This window comes from Eleginops maclovinus, chromosome 13 (assembly GCF_036324505.1).
Source record: "Eleginops maclovinus isolate JMC-PN-2008 ecotype Puerto Natales chromosome 13, JC_Emac_rtc_rv5, whole genome shotgun sequence".
In the NCBI taxonomy this organism is placed as follows: domain Eukaryota; kingdom Metazoa; phylum Chordata; class Actinopteri; order Perciformes; family Eleginopidae; genus Eleginops; species Eleginops maclovinus.
This window is the reverse complement of record NC_086361.1, coordinates 2,856,084-2,880,426: the sequence shown is the minus strand read 5'-3', so window position 1 is coordinate 2,880,426 and position 24,343 is coordinate 2,856,084. Positions and strand designations below refer to the sequence as shown.

Sequence of the window (24,343 nt, the reverse complement as noted above, 5' to 3'; positions counted from 1 at the left end):
CAGCTTAATAAATTGTAATAAGTGGAAACAATGTACATTTCTTAAGCTATGGGTAACTTTGCCCTGCACTACAATAATCAACTACTGATATTTTACAGAAGACATAAAATAAATCTTCTGGCTGTGATTGATTGTTTGTTATTACAAGAAAAGCAGTTCCAATAGTTTAAAAACTTTCAGTGTACAGTCTATGCTTTCAACTAAGGAAAGCCCTGGTAGCACCCTGAAAAATATGTGCGTCTATACTGACAAAAATGGATTCAAGCATGCAAAAAACATTTCTACAGCCCTTATGAGACCTGAAACTATTATTGTTCTCCACAAAACAAAGTGGCACCATTCCAGCAGCACAATCAGCTCTTCCAAGGATCCCGATATCTCCCAAAGCATGTTCACAACACATTCCTGGGCTCTCACAGGAAAAAGACCTAGTGAGCAAGCCAGGCCGAATGCTCCCAGTCATCCTCACCTCATGTTATTAGTAACCTCCCTCACAATCTGCTCCAAATCACCAGTAGCTCAACTATGGACATTTGATGCTGAGTTACACGTCATGTTTAACTGACATTGCTTTAAAAAGACCTCTCGGAGGGAATGACGTGTCTTTTTGTAAGTCTCTGTTGCCTCACCTCGTCTCTCACCTCCTATTTTCCTCTACTCGCATATCCCTAAGATGCAAGTGGAGTACAGGATAGGAATTAAGGACGTACAAAGAAATGCCTTTTGTCTCTCTTACTCTGGATAACATCAGTTTGAACAGCTTTTTGGAACTAAATCCCACAGATACATTGAAGTCCCTATGAATTATTGACCACTCCAAATGAGCAGGTGGCAGAGGATCCCATAAATAGATCCTAGAGCTAGCCAACATCTGTAGTGACATCGCTACATTCAAGAGCCAGGACAGGACACTCGCTCACGAAGAGCACAACAAAGCAGGAGAGGAAACACAGCAGTAAACACACGATTCTTCCTCAGAACCAATTTACATTTCACCTACTTAGTTAAGGCTTAATTTAAGCTTTGTTCACTGCATAATGGATAATCCTCAGAGATGAATTAAAAAACCTGGAATGGAATGGAAATCACAAAATCAGCCGCGCTGGAGATGTTGCTGATTAAAAAGCCACGCAAATGTGTGTGTGTTTGGTTGTGTGTGTGTGTGTGTGTGTGTGTGTGTGTGTGTGTGTGTGTGTGTGTGTGTGTGTGTGTGTGTGTGTGTGTGTGTGTGTGTGTGTGTGTGTGTGTGTGTGTGTGTGTGTGTGCACTTGTCTTTTCAATTATCCCACAGAATTGAATGCTGAAAATCGGTTGCATTGAAAGCAGTTCTTGTTCTTAGATTCTCACCAGAAAGCTGAACAATCTGCGAGGGACAGACAATCACACACACACGCACGCACGCACGCACGCACGCACGCACGCACGCACGCACGCACGCACGCACACACACACACACACACTCAGACATGTTTGAAGAACACCTGAGGGGAGAATGTCAGAGTTATTCATACAGAGCAGAAGAAAATCCAGCAGAAACCATGACAGTATTTTCTGCTGTCAGACGGACAGAATGAACGGAGTGTTAGAAGCAGCTGCACTGCATTCGAAGCCAGAATGTTCTTTTTGATGCCTTCAGAGTTGAGCAATACATACCAATAAATATTGAAATCTGGGATTTAAAAGTTGCTGATATGAAATACTTTGTCCACCAAAGAGCACGAAGCAGTTAGTAGCATGTCCTGCTGACTACATCTCCCGGTCACAATCCTTTGAAAGTGAAGTGATCTTTATCACAGATGTTTGTATATGTTAGGGTACAAAACCCCAGATATTCAATCAGAACACTCATCTTAAAATCAGTCTCAGAAGTTGCATGCAAGTCTAAGTATTAGATTAGCATGAACCATTATTGCGCAGAAGCATCGAGAACTTTGGTATGGAGCTTTAGTAGTTTACAGGCCACAGGAGTACAGGGAACATATGATGTGACAGAAAAGCAATATGTTTCTTTATCCTATCAAATATTAAGCTATGTCGAAACCAGAACACATTAAATCAAAACGTGTTTCACTAATATTTCTTTGACAATTGTCATACTCTTCTATACCCAGCCATTACATCACATGTAGATGACACGTTTATACAAAATGACTCAGAGTAACAGCGATAAACCCAAACACAGAACAACAAGAACAATGCTGATATATTCGCTACACAAGCCAGACCACTGGAAGTGCTGGTGCATTAGCTTCAATTGGGCCAAACTCTTATAGTCGTATTTAATGGCCAAGGTAAAAGCGAAACAGGTGGGTTTTCAGTTTGGGATGGTAGCCATGTACTGTACATTTTCTGCTGTGCTGATATCAATGGGGAGCTTGTTCCACCATTTTTGGATCCAGGATAGCAAACGGGCAGGTTTTAGTTGAGGGGAACCTGGGTCAAACTCACAGAGAGGGAGGTGTCACCTGTCCCTGATCCAGGGAAGCTGCCAGGCCACACATTATGCGGTTACTGGTGTTTAACGGTGGAAAAATGTAAAAATGCCGATCAATTTTTGCCATTAATCTTAATAGTTCTTAGTAGATCAAACAGGATTTAATTGGATTTCACTGTACAATATTTAACCTTTAACCTTACATTCTGATATTGTATATTCAATTATATTTACATATACATACAGCCCCAGTGTCTGTATTAAATAGTAATTTAAGTCAAAGAAGTACCTATAAATAATATAACAACAGAAACTGATAATGCTGAAGTGGCCTCTTCATTTTTTCCGGGGCTGTAGAATCCTGCATTTACTTTCAACATTGCATGCATAATTTAGCTTATTGTGTTTATTTTTTAATTTTATATATATATATATATATATATATATATAAATATGTATTCTTCATATATATATTTAACTTCAATTTACTCTAATTTATCCTACTCTGTTTCATTTTGCAGTATTTATTGTTATTTTTATTTCCTTATTTCCTTATTTTGTCTTATGTCCTATATACACTGCCTGGCCAAAAAAAAGGTCACATACTCTAATATTCGTTGGACCGCCTTTAGCTTTGATTACGGCACGCATTCGCTGTGGCATCGTTTCCACAAGCTTCTGCAAAGTCACAACATTTATTTCTGTCTTGCATTCATTTTTCACCAAGATCTTGTATTGATGACGGGAGATTCGGACCACTACGCTAAGTCTTCTCAGCACATCCCAAAGATTCTCAATCAGGTTCAGGTCTGGACTCTGTGGGGGCCGATCCATGTGGGAAAATGATGTCTCATGCTCCCTGAACCACTCTTTCACAATCTGAGCCCGATGGATCCTGGCATTGTCCTCTTGGAACATGCCCGTGCCATCAGGGAAGAAAAGATCCATTGATGGAATAACCTGGTCCTTCAGTGTATTCAGGTAGTCAGCTGACCTCATTCTTTGGGCACGTTGCTGAACCTAGACCAGACCAGCTGCAGCAACCCCAGATCATAGCACTGCCCCTACAGGCTTGTGACCTCTTTTTTTTGCCGGGCAGTGTATAATATGCTGCATTGTTGGAGGAGCTCAGAATCTAAGATTTTCATTGCCATAACTACACTACGGTGCATTTGATAATATAAAAAACCATGAACCCTTGAACCCTTTTGTTGCTTTATCTAAAAACAAAAGAGATTCAGCATTCCATTACTTAGAGAATAAAGACGCAGGAAACAGCAGATCTCCAGCAATAAGAAGCTGAAGCTAGGTCATATTTGGCTTGGAATTTAAATACTTTAAATATGGCTTTTTAAATAAAAAGTACCTATTTTTGAGGTACTTTTTATTTAACCTGAAAAGTAACTCAAAAAGAGAGTTGCCAATTCATTTTCTGTGAATTGACTAATCATTACATTTGCAAAGTGCATGTGTGTGCACGAAGCAGCACATGTCCCCGTTAGGCGTGGGACATGTGACCGTGTCCCTGCTGAGGAGGACACATCATTTCAGCTCTGCGTTCCCCGGGCATGCTGCCGAGCGTCGTCATCATTTAGTCACACATCCCAGACAGCAGAGCCAGAGGCCGCATTCTGTCTCATGTATCCCAACAAATGGGGGCTGGAGGTGAGCGCCTCCACCACCACCACCAACAAGGACGGGACAGGAGATTATGAGAGGAAGGGGGGGAGGTCAGAGAGAAAGTCACTGCCTGCTGAGAGAAGCTGGGCTGAAGGATCGGAAGTGTGCAGAGCCTGAGGCCCACTGCTGACACACACACACACACACACACACACACACACACACACACACACACACACACACACACACACACACACACACACACACACACACACACACACACACACACACACACACACACATATGTATTAGAGCAACGTTAATACATGCAGTTAATCTGGAAACCACCACGTGTTAAACTGTACACAGAGACTCCTCACGTTGAGCAGACCAGACAGCAGACTGAGCATCATTTAGCAGAAAGCGCTGGAACACCTGATCAGAGTAACCACTGCACTCTTTCTTCAGGAGTGCTAAAACGGAGAAAAGGCATTTTGTGTTGAAGCATACTCAAGATTCTTGAAGTTTCACAGGTGTGAGATAGAGGACAGGGCCTCCACTGTAGAAATAGATAGTATGACAGCAGCAGAGAGAATCTGCCTTGCGTAGCATACATTATACTGATGGCGATCACAGCGGCTCTGTGTGGCGGCGGATTTGTATATGCCTAGGTCAAAAAATTGTTGGACTCCATGCCAGTAATTCAGAAATCATGTTACCATGAAGTGAAAAACCCTGAAGTAGTTTGTCATTCATTGCCTTAATACAAATCCAATTGTAATGTGTTATCTCCCCCAAGATAACGAAGAATATAGTAGTATTTTAAACTTGTGATCAATCACTAGTTATTATTGTGATTAACATGATTCATTTTTAGAATCCATTGACAGCATGTGTGTACTAGAAAGAACACACATGTATAATGCTTGAGATTGTGGAAGAAGACTTGATGGTCTTTAAGAAGACTTAGAGGTCACCTATTATGCAAATCCGTTTTTCTTGTCTTTCATACGTAAATATGTGTTTTCTGTGTTCAGACACTCTGAAAGTTTCAGGAACAAAGACCCCCTCTCTTTCTGTCCTGATCCATCTCTATAAAAACCTGCCTGGAAATGAGCTGATCAGGTTTTGGCCACGTTGTGATGTCACAATATGTTTTGGGGTTGTGCAACCGTTAGCCAATAACCAACCAAGGTAACACCCGCCCACCTTATCACCTGAATCTCCTCCTAGAGCACCATTGTGTCTTTTTAAACTAATCACTTCTCAGAGGGGCGTGGTCAGCAGCAGCTCATTAGCATTTAAAGCTACAGACACAGAATCAGCACGTTTGGAACAGGGCTGAAACAGAGGGGATTATGGGATGCTACAATGATCTATCTCAAGGCCAATTACACAGGCTACCATCAAGTGCACCAGTTGCAGTCGTTTTTGTGGCATACTGTTGACATTCCAAATGCTTTTAGATGGCCTGGCCATCACGCATACATCAGTATTTCGCCTATGTTGGGACCCGAGGGCCAGTTAGCTAACCAAAGTCAAGCTAGCTAGCATTAATTCAAGCTCACATGTTTATCCACACAATGTTTTGTGATGTTAATATTTTTGGATTTATCTTTTACTTACAGCTATGGATTAGAAATAAAGTTGCTGTTGGTGTGTCTGTTTCGCTGGATTCTGTAATAAGTTGGGGGTGTAAATGGCGTTATAAAATCACGACTTTGGAAAACATAGAGGCACAAAGACTCATACAATCACACACACTCACACACACACACAGTGTTACTCACAGCAACATTGTAGATGGCCATGCCCACCGCTCGGTGGTCGTTGATCTTCTCGGTGGAGATGGACTTGGTCTCGTAGGCCAGGAAAATGCCGAGCAGCAGCAGCAGGCCTTTGTAACCATACACCACGCCTGAGGGCATGACACACACAAATTTTAAAGACCAGGCCAGTGGGTTTAGCTTCTCCACCTCATGTTCCACTGACTCCACTCACCCAGCCAGGTGTTCATCTTCTCCGAGCTGCAGTGCTCCAGCAGAGGCTGGATCAGGACATCCAGGTCTCCTTTAGGGGCTTCTCTGGTGAATTTCTTTAACAAACACACAACATGAACACACAGGTGAGGGGAAGATACACACTGCAAACTCTACAGTAAACATGTGACATCTTTTTACTAAGGGAAAGTACATTTGCTCAAGTGGGAATATTTTAAGGAAAGTCTCTCTGCTAATGTTACAATATAAAAAGTTAATCAAAGCGAAACTTAATTTGAGGTCAGCTGTTCAACAATATTAGATACAACAATAAAAATTGTAATCTGCAGGCTTAAAAATGCGTAATAAGTGCCAAAATCAAGTAAGAAATGTTGATTATTTTATTGATCAATCGACAGGAACTGTACTGCAAACACATATGATAACCAATATCCTCATTTATTATGCATATAAATATTTGCCAGTATTGTGAGAGACATTACATGAAATTGAATGATAAATCAATAATAAGAAAGAAAAATTGATAGCAAAGTTATTAGTAGATATTTGTTGCTCTAAAAGATGAAAGACCCTGAATAATCAGAATATTACACTCTTGAATAAAACAATGTAGTCCATGAGCCAGGGGGGTTGATCGGTATCATCGGGGGGACAAATGCTATCATTGTTTTTTGGCAAGGTATACACCCCTAGTTCTAGAAAAATCATGATAGCAGTGCAGGGGTGGTAGCGAAATCACTTTTTTCAGCTCATGAAGTTACTAACCCTCTAAAACAAATTCTGTTTTTGGAATCCGGTGTATATCTGCTTTAGGCTCATGGTAGGGAAATTGTGAATATTATAATATGGTACTTGGTATCGTTGGAAAGGGGACCTTTTAGGCTTTCATTTAAGCCCAGTACTGAATCTGTCTGACAAACACAGAGGTCACATGACTTCTTTAAACCAGAAATAGCACACAATTTCCGCCTAAACTGTATGCTTTCTTTTATCCCTGGGGCATGAAGGAACACCAGGGACACACAACTCAACAACTTCAATACTCAAGGCTCTCGGATGATTCAGAAAATGTATAATATACTGTGGCGCCGGCTGCTGGGGTGAGGGGAGTGGCTCGGCCGGAGACCAGACAGCTGATCAGAATCAGGTAATCAGTCGTTTAATATAAAGCATGTTGGTAACGTGGTTCTGGTCTGTTTTGCAGTAGGCTGGGTCCTGGGAGGATATCACAGCCGACACACACCGTCCTGGCCTTGCCCGTCCTGGAAGTGCCGGGGAGCTGTCTTTTTGTTTGCATTTTCTTACGGAATAAACGCTATCATTTTTGCCCAACCCCGAACCCTTCTGTCTCTCTTATTCCACCGGAGCAACCCTGCTCACATATACCCATACTATTTATTTGTGAGAGGTGATTGTGAGCCTTAAATTAGACTTGTGCAGCCAGCACAAGTTTTCAAAATAGAATAGAGCGAGTAGAATGGACAAATAGGATGGAGCCCTATTAGTTGTAAAAGTCAATAAAGAAACAGGTTGTAAAGTGAATATATTTAATCAAAGACTGGTTTGTATGTTGATAGCAATTATTTTATTATCTAATCATCATCATTTTCCATGTCGTCCTCGTCTTCATCTGAACTTTTTACACAGGTCGCCTGGTTTTCACACTGGCCATTTGCAAAACACATACATTGTGGGAGTGAACATTTTTTGCAATTTTGTGCAGTTGCAGGCTAGTAGATCCAGGACAGCTTCAGGTGCTGGCTGGCCTTCCATCCAGTGCAGCACCAACTTTTCACCTTCCTCCTCTTTCTCTATCTTCCATCCTCTGTCAACAGGGCTTGGCACTTTTGGGTCCTTTTCTAAACATCTTCTCCAAACACCAGCCTGATAGTTAGCTCGCAGTGTGTGTTGCCTCAAGCTGTCCTTGCACGGTGGGAGTTGATGACTCTCGATTTCACCTTTCTTGGCACAGAAAAGGTGGTACCTGAGCTTGTTGATCATGGTGGTTGATGCTTTTGGGGCATAGAGGACACATGTTAATGCCTCCAGTTTGTTGCTCAGTTCTGGTGAGAGGTCCCATTGCTGGCCCAACTTCAAAAATGGGTATTGTGTTTCTTTTTTGTTCCTCAGGAGTGTAAGTGCCCTCGTCGTCCCGTTGCCTGCAAAAGCGCTTACAGTGTCACATCCTGTGTAGGTGTGCAACCCAATGATAGCCCTACAAGTGTCAATGCCAACAGTGGCTGCAAACTTCCTGATAGCTACCAGCCTTGTACGGGTTCTTGTGCGACACCTCAGGAACAATGGGGCCTCAATCTTGTCGCAGAATGCTAAAGACATGATAAAGACATCTGTGTCTTGTGAACAGATAACTATAGATTGGTATCCCTCTCTTGCGGCATGGGCGGCATGGAGAAGTAGTCGTCCATCTGCTTCTTCTTGTTGACATTGAAGAGTTGACACCTCCTCACTGTCTTGATATGCGATTCTATAACATTTGTCAATCACAGTTGCATATAGAATCTTCTCCTGTAGCTTTTCTCTGTATTCTGGCTTCCTCCATTCATTCACTATGAAGCTAATGAGACTAGTTTTGCTATTGACTTTGGTCAGGAAGCTCCTCCACTGCCTCATTATCTGTGTGCTTGTGATATCCTGCAACTCATGACCAGTCTCTTCACCCCGCAGAGATCTTTCACTATTCTTGATAGAGTTCTGCTTGTATGTGTTGAACACAACATCTATTCTTCTACTCTGACTGCCTTCCCCCAGAGCCATGCCCAGAATTGTTGTGGCAACATCTCTGAAAGTAACTTCATCACCTTTCACTCGTTGGACTAAGTTCATCCCATCAACCACTGTGGCAGAGTTTTCTGGGTGTTTCTCCTGTAGTGCTAAATGTTTCTGCAAGGCTATGGCCAAAGTAGCTTTGTTTGTTTTTCTCAGCAATCCATCTGGTATGGAGAGTGCCCAGGGGAAATGGACCAAGAGGATGAGAAAGGATATCCTCCATGTTAAGACTAATTGCTTGTGCCATCACTATGATGCGTCCAAACAGAGACCTGTCTGCTTTCAAAATGACTGCCCTCCCACTTGATTTTACTTCTCTCTTCTTACACATATCAATGAATGTTTTCAGCTTGTTGGTTTTCATTGGGTCTTGGAATTTCTTTGCTGGTGTTTCTTTGTCTAGTCTTTCATCCTTGAAGTTTGCATAGCATTGCTCACCAATCTCATATGCCTTCGTTAGGTCGGAGGCAATGTCTTTGGGAGCTGTCTTTGCCGTAGAGATGCTAATGAGGTCGCGCTTCTCTGCAAATAAGAATATATTTTATTGTCACCGCACTATGTACAACAAAAATGAGTGCTCACATTCCGTTTTTACAGTATTAAACATTTTATGGCAGCATTTAATGTGACTACTACTGTTGGGTATAAACTGTGTTTTGTCTGTTTGTGCATGTTTTGATTGATATATACCGTCAAATGGGTTTATCCATCCTTGTATGAGGCTAACCACTGTTGAAACTGCTGCCTCATCTTTCTGGATTCTTGGTGACTGTAGCTCTGAATGAGAAAGCTGGGATTTGTTGCCTTGTAGCATCTCCCTTAACTGTCCTAGGAATGCACTGCGGTGCTCAGCTGTTAGGTAGTAACGCCTGACCGCTCCAGCTTTCAGGCTAAACCGTGATGTGCCTCCAGGAGTCTGTGTGTCTTTATTCACTGTGACTTCAATAGCCTGGTCTACAGGAATCCTCCCAAGTGTGTTGTTATTTGACAGCTGCACTGAGAACTGGCCTGTCTTGAAGGCCTCATACACAGAGGGATACTTCTCTGGGAGGTTGGTCATCTGAGCAAAGTAAGGGGACAGGTACCTGAGAGATGAGAGAGAGATTGATTTTAATATTGTGGCTAGCAATCTTTACAAATTGAATCGATGCAGAATATACAAACTTACAGAAATGCATAAGAAATGTCCCTGGCATAATTCATCTTATCGTAGGCAAAGCACCATGGGATTATGGTTCTTATAGCGTGGAGGTGGAACTCCCAGTCCTCCTCACGAGACGTATGCAGAAGGCCAAGTACTACATCCTCTACCATGTCAATGTATGACATCCAGAATGCGGAGAGCTCTCCATTGTTGTGACGGAGGTGTTCTAGAAAGTCTGTCCTGAGGGTTATCAGCTCAGCTGAGAGTGGACTTTGCAGCAGATTGGTCATCTTTTCTTGGTTCAGTGGGTCATGTCTTTCACATCCTCCAAGAAAGATTTGATCATCCCACTCCTCTCTGGAGCATTTTTCTCAACCCAGGGTGCGAACTCTTCCATGAAAGTCTCATCATCAGTGCTTCTGAGATGTACATGTGGACCCTGACTGCACGGTTATAGTGTCCAGTGAGGGTTTCCTCAAGTCTATCAATATTATCCCATGCAAGATTGGTGAAGACATGAGGCTTGATGGAGGCTGGAAGTACAACTCTTTGGTAAGAGGCTGTTACTAGTTTTTGGAAAACAGAGCAGTGTTGTTGTCTTCAAGCTGGGAGTAAGACACCCCATGCCCCAGCTTGTTCAGTGTCTGTATGAGCTCAGTATTACCTGTCAGTGTTTTTACAGCATACGTGAGTAGAATGTGTTTTGGTGTTTTATGTTGACCATCTGTGACAGCGTATATTATGTCCTGACTAAATGATTGAGCCAAAGCAGTGATCTTCTGTGTTTGAGTTTTGGTGTCAGGATTTCCAGTGAGCAGTCCAACGAGAAGTTGTTCTAGTTGATCTGGTAAGGTGATATGACCACTGTCTTTCACATCAGATGGATGGAATGGCTAGGGGGTCACAGTCATCTCCTGTTTAATGATTGATCTGATATGTGATGATGTCTGGTCTATGATCTTGTTGACATTGGTTGGATTGGCCCTCGAAACGTTGAGTTCCCTCGGCCGATTTTGATTTTCCAAGACAACATCCCTTCTAGAAATAGTTTGAGGAACCATCAGCGATTTGTCTTTGTCATCTGGAAATATATCGACAGAATTTCCCAGCTCATTTTCAAGCGTCCTTCCAATGTTCTTCTTTGTTGAATCTCGCAGGCTTGTAACTCCACCAGATAGCATGAATGATGTGAGCTTTGTGACCAAAGAAGTGACCTGTACAACTGTTTTGTTGGGTATGATATCAGTTCTGATATACACGAAAAGGTCTTTATAGGCTTTCAATCCGTTTATACTCTTCATCACCATCTGTTCCTGCATCGTTATCTTGGTTCTTGGGCTCCTTTGTCTTGATTCTTGTGTACTCCTTATAGCATGTACAATGATAGTGGGCCTCTGCAGCAACTATATCTCTGCTTGTTACTGCTAGAATCTTTTCATCTCTTTTTTGGGTGGCACATTCTCTTAATGTTTGGTCAGCATTTATTGTTACAGCTTGTGTGGGTTTTTCCCTTGACTTGGAGCCCTTTACAAACTTCTCTTTATTACAAAAAATGCAGATTGGATGATATACTCTTGCTCCTTCTGAAGATCTCCTATTTGGTCTTTTTGGTAAGCTATTCTCTCCAGCTTCATCTGTAATGTTTTCTGTGGCTTTCCTTTTCAGAGTCTCTAATTCTCTTTTCATTGTGAAGAGGCTCCGGCATTTTCTGTGATAGTGGATTCTTGGGACTTGTTCTTCTCCAAGGTCTTTAGCAACATCTGTAATAGGGGCATAGTTTCTCACTTCGGGTGCGTCAAGCAATGTTTTCCAGGATTCATAGTCTTTAAGATCAAAAACGTCATCATCTTCTTTTGATGTCTCATGGTGTATGATACACACTAGAGATTCTTTGTACTGGCTGTCCATTCTGAATCCAGATCTAAATCTCCTCTAATCAGTTCTATTGTCCAGGAGTATCCCACCATCACAGTAGCTAAAAAGAAAATCACAAGGGTGGTGGTGTAAACATTACAGTTTAATGAACAATTGTGTTGAAAAAAAGAAAGAAAACGTTTATTACTTGACATACTTAAACCCAACCCTAAGCTTAACCTGATGTCACTTACATCCTCTTGGAAATGTTGGAAGATGTCCAACTGATGTAGCTAGCTAGCCTGCACTGTAGCAGTTACTGATACACAGTTTAACCTGTAGCAGTTACTGTTACACTGTTTAACCTGTAGCAGTTACCTATACACTGTTTAAGCTGTAGCAGTTACTGATACACAGTTTAACCTGTAGCAGTTACTGATACACTGTTTAACCTGTAGCAGTTACTGTTACACTGTTTCACCTGTTTAACCTGTAGCAGTTACTGTTACACTGTTTAACCTGTTTAACCTGTAGCAGTTACTGATACACTGTTTAACCTGTAGCAGTTACTGTTACACTGTTTAACCTGTAGCAGTTACTGTTACACTGTTTAACCTGTAGCAGTTACTGATACACTGTTTAACCTGTAGCAGTTACTATTACACTGTTTAACCTGTTTAACCTGTAGCAGTTACTGATACACTGTTTAACCTGTAGCAGTTACTGTTACACTGTTTAACCTGTAGCAGTTACTGTTACACTGTTTAACCTGTAGCAGTTACTGTTACACTGTTTAACCTGTAGCAGTTACTGATACACAGTTTAACCTGTAGCAGTTGCTGTTACACTGTTTAACCTGTAGCAGTTACTATTACACTGTTTAACCTGTAGCAGTTACTGTTACACTGTTTAACCTGCAGCAGTTACTGATTACACTGTTTAACCTGTAGCAGTTACTGATACACAGTTTAACCTGTAGCAGTTACTGATACACAGTTTAACCTGTAGCAGTTACTGATACACAGTTTAACCTGTAGCAGTTACTGTTACACTGTTTAACCTGTAGCAGTTACTGATACACAGTTTAACCTGTAGCAGTTACTGATACACTGTCTAACCTGTAGCAGTTACTGTTACACTGTTTAACCTGTAGCAGTTACTATTACACTGTTTAACCTGTAGCAGTTACTGTTACACTGTTTAACCTGTAGCAGTTACTGTTACACTGTTTAACCTGTAGCAGTTACTGATACACAGTTTAACCTGTAGCAGTTACTGATACACTGTCTAACCTGTAGCAGTTACTGTTACACTGTTTAACCTGTAGCAGTTACTATTACACTGTTTAACCTGTAGCAGTTACTGTTACACTGTTTAACCTGTAGCAGTTACTAATACACTGTTTAACCTGTAGCAGTTACTGTTACACTGTTTAACCTGTAGCAGTTACTGTTACACTGTTTAACCTGTAGCAGTTACTGTTACACTGTTTAACCTGTAGCAGTTACTGATACACAGTTTAACCTGTAGCAGTTGCTGTTACACTGTTTAACCTGTAGCAGTTACTATTACACTGTTTAACCTGTAGCAGTTACTGTTACACTGTTTAACCTGTTTAACCTGTAGCAGTTACTGATACACAGTTTAACCTGTAGCAGTTACTGTTACACTGTTTAACCTGTAGCAGTTACTGTTACACTGTTTAACCTGTAGCAGTTACTGATACACAGTTTAACCTGTAGCAGTTGCTGTTACACTGTTTAACCTGTAGCAGTTACTATTACACTGTTTAACCTGTAGCAGTTACTGTTACACTGTTTAACCTGTTTAACCTGTAGCAGTTACTGATACACAGTTTAACCTGTAGCAGTTACTGATACACTGTTTAACCTGTAGCAGTTACTGATACACAGTTTAACCTGTAGCAGTTACTGTTACACTGTTTGACCTGTTTAACCTGTAGCAGTTACTGTTACACTGTTTAACCTGTAGCAGTTACTGTTACACTGTTTAACCTGTAGCAGTTACTGATACACTGTTTAACCTGTAGCAGTTACTGATACACAGTTTAACCTGTAGCAGTTACTATTACACTGTTTAACCTGTAGCAGTTACTGTTACACTGTTTAACCTGTAGCAGTTACTATTACACTGTTTAACCTGTAGCAGTTACTGATACATAGTTTAACCTGTAGCAGTTACTGTTACACTGTTTAACCTGTAGCAGTTACTGTTACACTGTTTAACCTGTAGCAGTTACTGATACACTGTTTAACCTGTAGCAGTTACTGTTACACAGTTTAACCTGTAGCAGTTACTATTACACTGTTTAACCTGTAGCAGTTACTATTACACTGTTTAACCTGTAGCAGTTACTGATACACTGTTTAACCTGTAGCAGTTACTGTTACACTGTTTAACCTGTAGCAGTTACTGATACACTGTTTAACCTGTAGCAGTTACTGTTACACAGTTTAACCTGTAGCAGTTACTGTTACACAGTTTAACCTGTAGCAGTTACTATTACACTGTTTAACCTGTAGCAGTTACTGATACACTGTTTAACCTGTAGCAGTTACTGTTACACAGTTTAACCTGTAGCAGTTACTATTACACTGTTTAACCTGTAGCAGTTACTGTTACACAGTTTAACCTGTAGCAGTTACTATTACACTGTTTAACCTGTAGCAGTTACTATTACACTGTTTAACCTGTAGCAGTTACTGTTACACTGTTTGACCTGTTTAACCTGTAGCAGTTACTGTTACACTGTTTAACCTGTAGCAGTTACTGTTACACTGTTTAACCTGTAGCAGTTACTATTACACTGTTTAACCTGTAGCAGTTACTGTTACACTGTTTAACCTGTAGCAGTTACTGTTACACTGTTTAACCTGTAGCAGTTACTGATACACTGTTTAACCTGTAGCAGTTACTGATACACAGTTTAACCTGTAGCAGTTACTATTACACTGTTTAACCTGTAGCAGTTACTGTTACACAGTTTAACCTGTAGCAGTTACTGTTACACAGTTTAACCTGTAGCAGTTACTGTTACACAGTTTAACCTGTAGCAGTTACTGTTACACAGTTTAACCTGTAGCAGTTACTATTACACTGTTTAACCTGTAGCAGTTACTGATACACTGTTTAACCTGTAGCAGTTACTGTTACACAGTTTAACCTGTAGCAGTTACTGTTACATAGTTTAACCTGTAGCAGTTACTGTTACACTGTTTAACCTGTAGCAGTTACTATTACACAGTTTAACCTGTAGCAGTTACTGATACACAGTTTAACCTGTAGCAGTTACTATTACACTGTTTAACCTGTAGCAGTTACTGATACACTGTTTAACCTGTAGCAGTTACTATTACACTGTTTAACCTGTAGCAGTTACTGATACACAGTTTAACCTGTAGCAGTTACTGATACACAGTTTAACCTGTAGCAGTTACTGATACACTGTTTAACCTGTAGCAGTTACTGATACACAGTTTAACCTGTAGCAGTTACTGATACACAGTTTAACCTGTAGCAGTTACTGATACACAGTTTAACCTGTAGCAGTTACTGTTACACTGTTTGACCTGTTTAACCTGTAGCAGTTACTGTTACACTGTTTAACCTGTAGCAGTTACTGTTACACTGTTTAACCTGTAGCAGTTACTGATACACAGTTTAACCTGTAGCAGTTACTGATACACAGTTTAACCTGTAGCAGTTACTGATACACTGTTTAACCTGTAGCAGTTACTGATACACTGTTTAACCTGTAGCAGTTACTGTTACACTGTTTAACCTGTAGCAGTTACTGATACACAGTTTAACCTGTAGCAGTTACTGATACACTGTTTAACCTGTAGCAGTTACTGTTACACAGTTTAACCTGTAGCTAGCCTGCAAAAAAAAAACAAAAACCACAAGCTAACATTAGCTACTGTTACAGGTACAGCTATAGGTATAATATCCCTCTGTCTATTTCCCATCAATTCACAAGCACAAGAGAAAAAGTATTTTGTACTTACATTTAATACCCCTGGAACTCATTGGAAGTTGATTGGAGATGGCATAGTGTTGTTATAACCAGTCAACTGAACCAATGATCTTTTCAATAACCAACAAAACCTTGTCAAACTGTCAAAATCCATCAGAATTCTGTGCATGAGCTACGTTCTGACATTCTAACTGAAAGTGGGTGAATATCAAAATACATGATAGAAACATTTTGTTAAACCACTTACAAGTGTTATGTTGACAACACTATTGAAACAATTACTTTGTATTACAACTGTACATGAATAAATAGGCCATTTGTCACTGGACTAATAGGGTATTCTATTTGTCCATTCTATTTTGAAGACTTGTGCTGGCTGCACAAGACTAATTTAAGGCTCTAACAAATAAATAGTATAGGTATATTGTACATTTTCTGACTCATCAAAGAGCCTTGAGTATTGAAGTTGTTGAGTTGTGTGTCCCTGGTGTTCTTTCATGCCACAGGGATAAAAGAAAGCATACAGTTTAGGCGGAAAATGTGTGCTATTTCTGTTTTAAAGAAGTCATGTGACCTCTGTGTTTGTCAGACAGATTCAGTACTGAGCTTAAATGAAAGCCTAAAAGATCCCCTTTCCAACGATACCAAGCACCATATTATAGAATATCGACATTATCCCTACCATGAGCCTAGTACTAGGGGTGTATACCTTGCCAAAAATCACTATGAGACTTTGTCCCCCCAGATGATAGCGATGGCCCAAATTCGGGGCCCTTGCTAATGGACTAATGCCACATTTATCATTAAAATGTAGTAAAAAAATGTTCTTCATTGCAAATAGTAGCTAGAAAATACATTTACTGGGCATTATGGACAATTATATAATTGACATTTATTGTGTGATGTAAAAACTTTTAATATGAGCTCATAATTTTAATCCAAAAGTTAATGTAGCAGATTTTCTTCTAATTGAAAAAATAATTATAAAAAGTAAATTTTTCATTAAATATCATCATTATGGTTACGCTTAGGACCATGCTGAGAATTGTTAGTCAGAAGCTTTTATTTTACCAATTTTTATTTAAATTTTAAATTTGAGTAGTAGTTTGAATATGAAAAATACTTGCCTAATTGATTGTTTCTTCTCAGTCAACGCCCATAATAATATTTACAACACCAATTCATTTAAATAAGAATAAAAAACAACTAATAAGATAACTTTGATTGATCCCTGAGGACGCATCTGCAGCTAGGAGTCCACAATCTATTATATTAGTATTTCTTAATTGTTTGGTCCAATCTGGATTTGGCTCCCACTTCTGCCTTCTGCACTTTTCATACCTCCACTGTGATATGTAGGGGATCAACGATCTGCCAGATCATCAACAACAGGATGTCGATGGAGAGCAGGACGCCGACAGTAGCGTAGAGCTTCCACGGCTCCAGGTGCTGTGGGGAGACAGGGGGGGGGGGGGTGAAGGTCACTGAAGCAGGGATCAGGAAAATGCACAAATCCTCTCTTTCTGATTTTGTGAGAGAGAGAAAGAGAGAGAGAGATTTATGAAGCCATAAATAGAGTAAAGCTGGAGAGAGAACAATGATCCATCACTAACTGAACCAATTCAATCTGCCCTGAGAGCAGCGGGCCCTGACAGAGGGGCCCTCTCACAGTCAATAATAAATAAAGGTGTTCCTTTATGTTCTCCGCCTTAAAGAAAGACACATTCTGCTGGAACAGCTCCAATGCTACAAAGTGGATATTGATTTTGTTGCATAAGATCACAGCTTTCTGTTTATTCAGCTGGAGTGAATATTTCTCTTTGAGCACAATCTTATCCATACTACAAGCCAGCTGGTCCTTTCCGGAAGCGTTGCAATGGCATACAGGAGATAAAGCTGAGTATCTCTAGGAAATGTTGTTCGTACTGGAAAAAACAAATGCACTGACTTTTTAGATCTAGTGTTTGGTTCCAATCTAACCTAATAACTTTGAAAAATGGATTTGGAAGCAGAATATTTGTTAAAAAGGCTCTATACTGCAGATGTAGTATATCAGTATGTAGCATCTCTACTTTAAAGAGTCCTCTCCTGCTGATGTTCAGGTGTATATCAGTATGTAGTGTCTCTACTTTAAAGAGTCCTCTCCTGCTGATGTTCAGGTGTATAACAGTATGTAGCATCTTTACTTTAAAGAGTCCTCTCCTGCTGATGTTCAGGTGTATAACAGTATGTAGTGTCTCTACTTTAAAGAGTCCTCTCCTGCTGATGTTCAGGTGTATATCAGTATGTAGAGTCTCTACTTTAAAGAGTCCTCTCCTGCTAATGTTCAGGTGTATATCAGTATGAAGCGTCTCTACTTTAAAGAGTCCTCTCCTGCTGATGTTCAGGTGTATATCAGTATGTAGTGTCTCTACTTTAAAGAGTCCTCTCCTGCTGATGTTCAGCTGTATATCAGTATGTAGCGTCTCTACTTTAAAGAGTCCTCTCCTGCTGATGTTCAGGTGTATAACAGTATGTAGTGTCTCTACTTTAAAGAGTCCTCTCCTGCTGATGTTCAGGTGAATATCAGGATGTAATGTCTCTATTTTAAAGAGTCCTCTCCTGCTGATGTTCAGGTGTGTATCAGGATGTAGTGTCTCTACTTTAAAGAGTCCTCTCCTGCTGATGTTCAGGTGTATATCAGTATGTAGTGTCTCTACTTTAAAGAGTCCTCTCCTGCTGATGTTCAGGTGTATATCAGTGTGTAGCGTCTCTACTTTAAAGAGTCCTCTCCTGCTGATGTTCAGGTGTATATCAGTGTGTAGTGTCTCTACTTTAAAGAGTCCTATCCTGCTGATGTTCAGGTGTATATCAGTATGTAGAGTCTCTACTTTAAAGAGTCCTCTCCTGCTGATGTTCAGGTGTATATCAGTATGTAGCATTTCTACTTTAAAGAGTCCTCTCCTGCTGATGTTCAGGTGTATATCAGTATGTAGTGTCTCTACTTTAAAGAGTCCTCTCCTGCTGATGTTCAGGTGTATATCAGTGTGTAGTGTCTCTACTTTAAAGAGTCCTCTCTTGCTGAAGTTCAGGTGTATATCAGTATGTAGTGTCTCTACTTTAAAGAGTCCTCTCTTGCTGATGTTCAGGTGTATATCAGTGTGTAGCGTCTCTACTTTAAAGAGTCCTCTCCTGCTGATGTTCAGGTGTATATCAGTGTGTAGTGTCTCTACTTTAAAGAGTCCTCTCCTGCTGATGTTCAGCTGTATATCAGTATGTAGCATTTCTACTTTAAAGAGTCCTCTCCTGCTGATGTTCAGGTGTATATCAGTATGTAGTGTCTCTACTTTAAAGAGTCCTCTCCTGCTGATGTTCAGGTGTATATCAGTATGTAGTGTCTCTACTTTAAAGAGTCCTCTCCTGCTGATGTTCAGGTGTATATCAGTATGTAGTGTCTCTACTTTAAAGAGTCCTCTCCTGCTGATGTTCAGGTGTATATCAGTATGTAGTGTCTCTACTTTAAAGAGTCCTCTCCTGCTGAGGTTCAGGTGTATATCAGTATGTAGAGTCTCTACTTTAAAGAGTCCTCTCCTGCTGATGTTCAGGTGTATATCAGTATGTAGTGTCTCTACTTTAAAGAGTCCTCTCCTGCTGATGTTCCGGTGTATATCAGGGTGTAGTGTCTCTACTTTAAAGAGTCCTCTCTTGCTGAAGTTCAGGTGTATATCAGTATGTAGCGTCTCTACTTTAAAGAGTCCTCTCTTGCTGATGTTCAGGTGTATATCAGTATGTAGTGTCTCTACTTTAAAGAGTCCTCTCCTGCTGATGTTCAGGTGTATATCAGTATGTAGTGTCTCTACTTTAAAGAGTCCTCTCCTGCTGATGTTCAGGTGTATATCAGTATGTAGTGTCTCTACTTTAAAGAGTCCTCTCCTGCTGATGTTCAGCTGTATATCAGTATGTAGTGTCTCTACTTTAAAGAGTCCTCTCTGCTGATGTTCCGGTGTATATCAGGGTGTAGTGTCTCTACTTTAAAGAGTCCTCTCTTGCTGAAGTTCAGGTGTATATCAGTATGTAGCGTCTCTACTTTAAGAGTCCTCTCTTGCTGATGTTCAGGTGTATATCAGTATGTAGTGTCTCTACTTTAAAGAGTCCTCTCCTGCTGATGTTCAGGTGTATATCAGTATGTAGTGTCTCTACTTTAAAGAGTCCTCTCCTGCTGATGTTCAGGTGTATATCAGTATGTAGTGTCTCTACTTTAAAGAGTCCTCTCCTGCTGATGTTCAGCTGTATATCAGTATGTAGTGCCTATACTTTAAAGAGTCCTCTCCTGCTGATGTTCAGGTGTATATCAGTATGTAGTGTCTCTACTTTAAAGAGTCCTCTCCTGTTGATGTTCAGGTGTATATCAGTATGTAGTGTCTCTACTGGGACATGTCTCCCTGCTTTAATGTTCAGAAAGCTCTTTATTTTTCTCATACTGCCTGTGCTGCAGGACCTCTTTTCTTTCTCTTAACTTCTATTATACCTTAAATGAGATTAATGGCATGCACTGTTTATCTTTAGTGTGACAGAAAACACAGAAAATCTATTTTTTAATTGTTTGATTAGATTTTAAGTCATATATCTGTTAGTGAGGGGTCATGAGTTTTCAAATGTCCAAATAGCTATTCAAATAAATATAACTCAGACCAAGGTCTTGTTTCAGGGAGGGATTTACGTGAGCAACAGTTCATAGAAAGTTGTTGCAGGCGCAGTTGTGTCGTGGTAATAAAGTGACTGGAACCAAATCACACATCATGTTGACGACATATTAAAGTAAAGGTTATTATACAGCTTACAGAAAAAAACATTCCACGGTTTCCTGTCTGCTCTATAGCCACCGTCAGACTCCCCAGAGCAGTGATGGTTAAGCTTATATATGTTAAGCCCCTCCCCATAGGCCAACAAACCAATGTATCAAATACCTTAATGTAATTTTAAATAACTACAAATGTATTCAAAGTTAGTACAAAAATAATTAAACACAGCTAACAAAAGACTTCTGTAGAGAGGTTAGCTGTTCGTTTTCTGTGAAAAGCAACCTTTATAAACTGTATCTGGAGTAGCAACATGTAGTTACATTTTAGGAGGCGCACATGAGACGAAGCAAACTGTGGCGTGGATTCAGAGATGGACTTGAGACTAAAGAGCTGCAGCCGCATGGTGTTAAGTGAGCTGAAGTGATCTCAATCCGTGTTGACGCGGCCTTGATATAAAGGACTTCCTCACCCTAAAGATAATAATAATCCTTGACAATATGTATCTCTCTGCTGGGATGAGTCCGGCTCTCCTCACAGCAGGAGCAAGACTTCTTAAGACTGTTAACGCCAAAGGGAATGAGTGTTAATTTAATCTAGCACATGCACCTCCATCTTAATCTGCGGGATGTTGACACAAGCTGGATTTGGTCATTTATTTTTTAAATATGTGTTGCCGTTTATTCAGAAATGTTACAATGTCAGAAAACTCAATTCATAATATTCCCCTTGCCAAGCACAGGCTTTTAAAACATTGATTCAAGACATTTTAATATCTAATTTCTTTGTTTGTAATTGCAATGCCTGTAAGGCTGTTGGAACCCTGTGATATAATACAAACATATACTGTATAGATGAAGATAAGTGTGTGTGTGTGTGTGTGTGTGTGTGTGTGTGTGTGTGTGTGTGTGTGTGTGTGTGTGTGTGTGTGTGTGTGTTGTGTGTGTGTGTGTGTGTGTGTGTGTGTGTGTGTGTGTGTGTGTGTGTGTGTGTGTGTGTGTGTGTGTGTGTGTGTGTGTGTGTATGTGTGTGTGTGTGTGTGTGTGTGTGTGTGTGTGTTTGTGTGTGTGTGTGCTTGCAGAGCATAGGGAAATTTGTCATAGTATATGGATGTGCGTCGTGGATCTTGTATTGAGTGGGATTTATGTATCTGGCTCTATAGGTGTCCTCTCAAACTTTACTTCAGCATGTTGAGTACTTTGAAACCACTTCTGGAATTCCAAGAACAGCAAAAACATGGTGACACCAGAACAGGATGGCCCAGCTTCAGAGAGCGAAATACTATAATAAAATAACCTAAATTAATAAATTAGGAGAATTACTGTCCAAAAAGCAGTTTCAGAGTCAATACATGAATACGGTTAAGTTATGAATGTTGGAGATTGTATTGGAGGACTTACATTTTTTATTAAAACACTCCAAATAATAAGCTCCTGTTTCCAGTTTTTTTCATTCAATCGGTCCAAACAAATATATTTGAGTCCTTGCAAATAATTTCTTTGTCTATGCCTGAATGTAGTGACTGCCTAAGTAATGAAATGCTCTTCCGTGCCAGTGGGTGGCAGTAGGTAGTGCAATAATGACGTTATTGATTCAAGACAGTAGAGTCTGAGATGCGTGGGAGAGGAGAACAGCCATATATGAATTTGAAAAGTGTAGACTCTGAACTGGATCCTAGAACACAATCCTAAACCAGATGAAGAGGCTAGTTTAGTTCCGGTCAAAAGAAAACAGCTATGAGCTCGAAGCAATACAGCGAAGGATATCTTTCCTCTTGGATTTGCTTTCACCGGGACTTCACCAAAACCATAAGGCTTGGTTTGTGGGGAAAAGCTTTCCAACAGTGCCCTGGTCCAAAGCAAGCTCAAACGTAATCTCCAACAAAACACCTGTCTTCAAAACAATTGCATTAAGCTAAAATGTGTCATTTTGTAACTTGCCGCGGGATTATTTAATGATAAAAATGTACCACAGCTCAAAAACGGTTGAGAAACACTAGCCCAGGCTGCATGATGCAGATAACACCTGACAGCCTGTGGTATGGACGGGTCGTCCTGCCTGCCATGTTTACAGCAGGCAGCGTGACCAATGCATGCTTCACTGTGCTGAAGGGCGAGCAATGAGCCAACTATGGAGGCCGGGCTGAGAGTAAACGTGAAATCATCGCCGGCTGTGGAGCTTGCCCTTGACTGGGATGATGATTAAGTAAACCCAGCCCCTCCCCCCTCTCCTTCGCTTGGCATTAAAACCTCTGGGTGGACTTATAGCTCACTTCTGGAACATTAATCCATAGCTTCCACATTTACCTTCCTCTTGTCCTTCTTCTCCTCCTTCTTGGTGAAGACGGTGTGCACCCACCAGATCTTGGTGAACATGCTACCGTACGCCAGGCTGAAACCCAGACCCAGGAGCCAGAGGCGGAACTAGCAAAGAGGAAATAAATGAAAGAGTTTATAATTAAACTGATTAATAAATCAAACAGAGGAATCAAATCAGCTCCTCAGTCATTCAGCCTCATTAAGCCCTGTTTGAGTTTCATAGCCCTTCAGAAATGACCTTGAAATGAAAATGAAAATGAGCTCTAAAGCTGTGCTCTGTAATACAGCAGGATACGATATGCCTCCACTGTGGCACACGCTATCAGCTGACACCATGAGGTACAGTATGAGCTTGAAGACTTGAAAAAATGTAATATTTCTGGGGTTAAAACTAAATATTTTCTTCCTTATATGAATAGGATTTAATTTGCCGCTGATCTTTTTCCGGGGAAATTAAACGTTCACATATAACAATTGGTTTACCAAAAGTATCCCAAAAAAACTGTCATTTATTGAAAAAAAAAAAGGTTTCCTGAATAGGATACAGGTTAACTGCATGAATGCCGACACCACGTTTAGCCTGGTGCCAGAGATGTGTGTCACCCAGGGATGACTAAAACAGGTCTGGTATTGTGCTTCTTGATGGATGTTTCACCCAAGTGGGAAAACAAGTGATAAATCACAGAACAGGGATTACCTCTTCCCAGCTTAAACATCCACATACTTCTCACTGCTATCTTTTTAGTCACCTCCACGAAACGTACAGTGCCTTGCAAAAGTATTCACCCCCTTGGCTTTTTATCTATTTTGTTACATTACAACCTGACATTTTTTTTTTTTTTTACTGAATTGTATGTGATGGATCTGCACAAAATAGTCTAAGTTGGTGAAGAGAATTGATATAAATATATATAAAAACAGATTTTTTTAAAATAAAAAACTGAACATTGACATGTGCATATGTATTCACCCCCTTTGTTATGAAGCCACTTAAAAGTTCTGGTGCAACCAATTACCTTCAGAAGCCACATAATTAGTGAAATGAAGTCCACCTGTGTGCTATCTAAGTGTCACATGATCTGTCAGTATAAACACCTTTTCTGAAAGGCCCCATAGGCTGCAACACCACTAAGCAAGAGGCGTCACACCATGAAGACCAAGGAGCTCTCCAAACAAGTCAGGGACAAAGTTATTGAGGAATACAAGTCAGGGCTGGGTTATAAAAAAATATCCACATCTTTGATGATCCCGTGGAGCACCGTCAAATCCGTAATCTTAAAATGGAAAGAACATGGAACCAGAACAAACCTGCCAAGACAGGGCCGCCCACCAAAACTCACAGACCGGGCAAGGAGGGCATTAATCAGAGAGGCAACAGAGGGACCAAAGGTAACCCTGAAGGAGCTGCAGA

At 40.5% G+C, this 24,343-nt stretch overlaps 1 protein-coding gene across 2 annotated transcripts in view; it reads right to left on the bottom strand.

Moving 5' to 3' along the window:
* The window catches only part of gabbr1b (gamma-aminobutyric acid (GABA) B receptor, 1b), a 179,545-nt gene that overhangs the window by 10,356 nt on the left and 144,846 nt on the right, over positions 1-24,343 (bottom strand). For both annotated transcript variants that reach the window (XM_063900078.1, XM_063900079.1), the window contains 4 exons: positions 22,921-23,037; positions 17,178-17,285; positions 6,056-6,149; positions 5,845-5,972 (listed from right to left, as the gene is read on the bottom strand). In XM_063900078.1, coding sequence (XP_063756148.1) covers positions 5,845-5,972; positions 6,056-6,149; positions 17,178-17,285; positions 22,921-23,037 — 447 coding nt within the window. The remainder of the gene's footprint in view (positions 1-5,844; positions 5,973-6,055; positions 6,150-17,177; positions 17,286-22,920; positions 23,038-24,343) is intronic.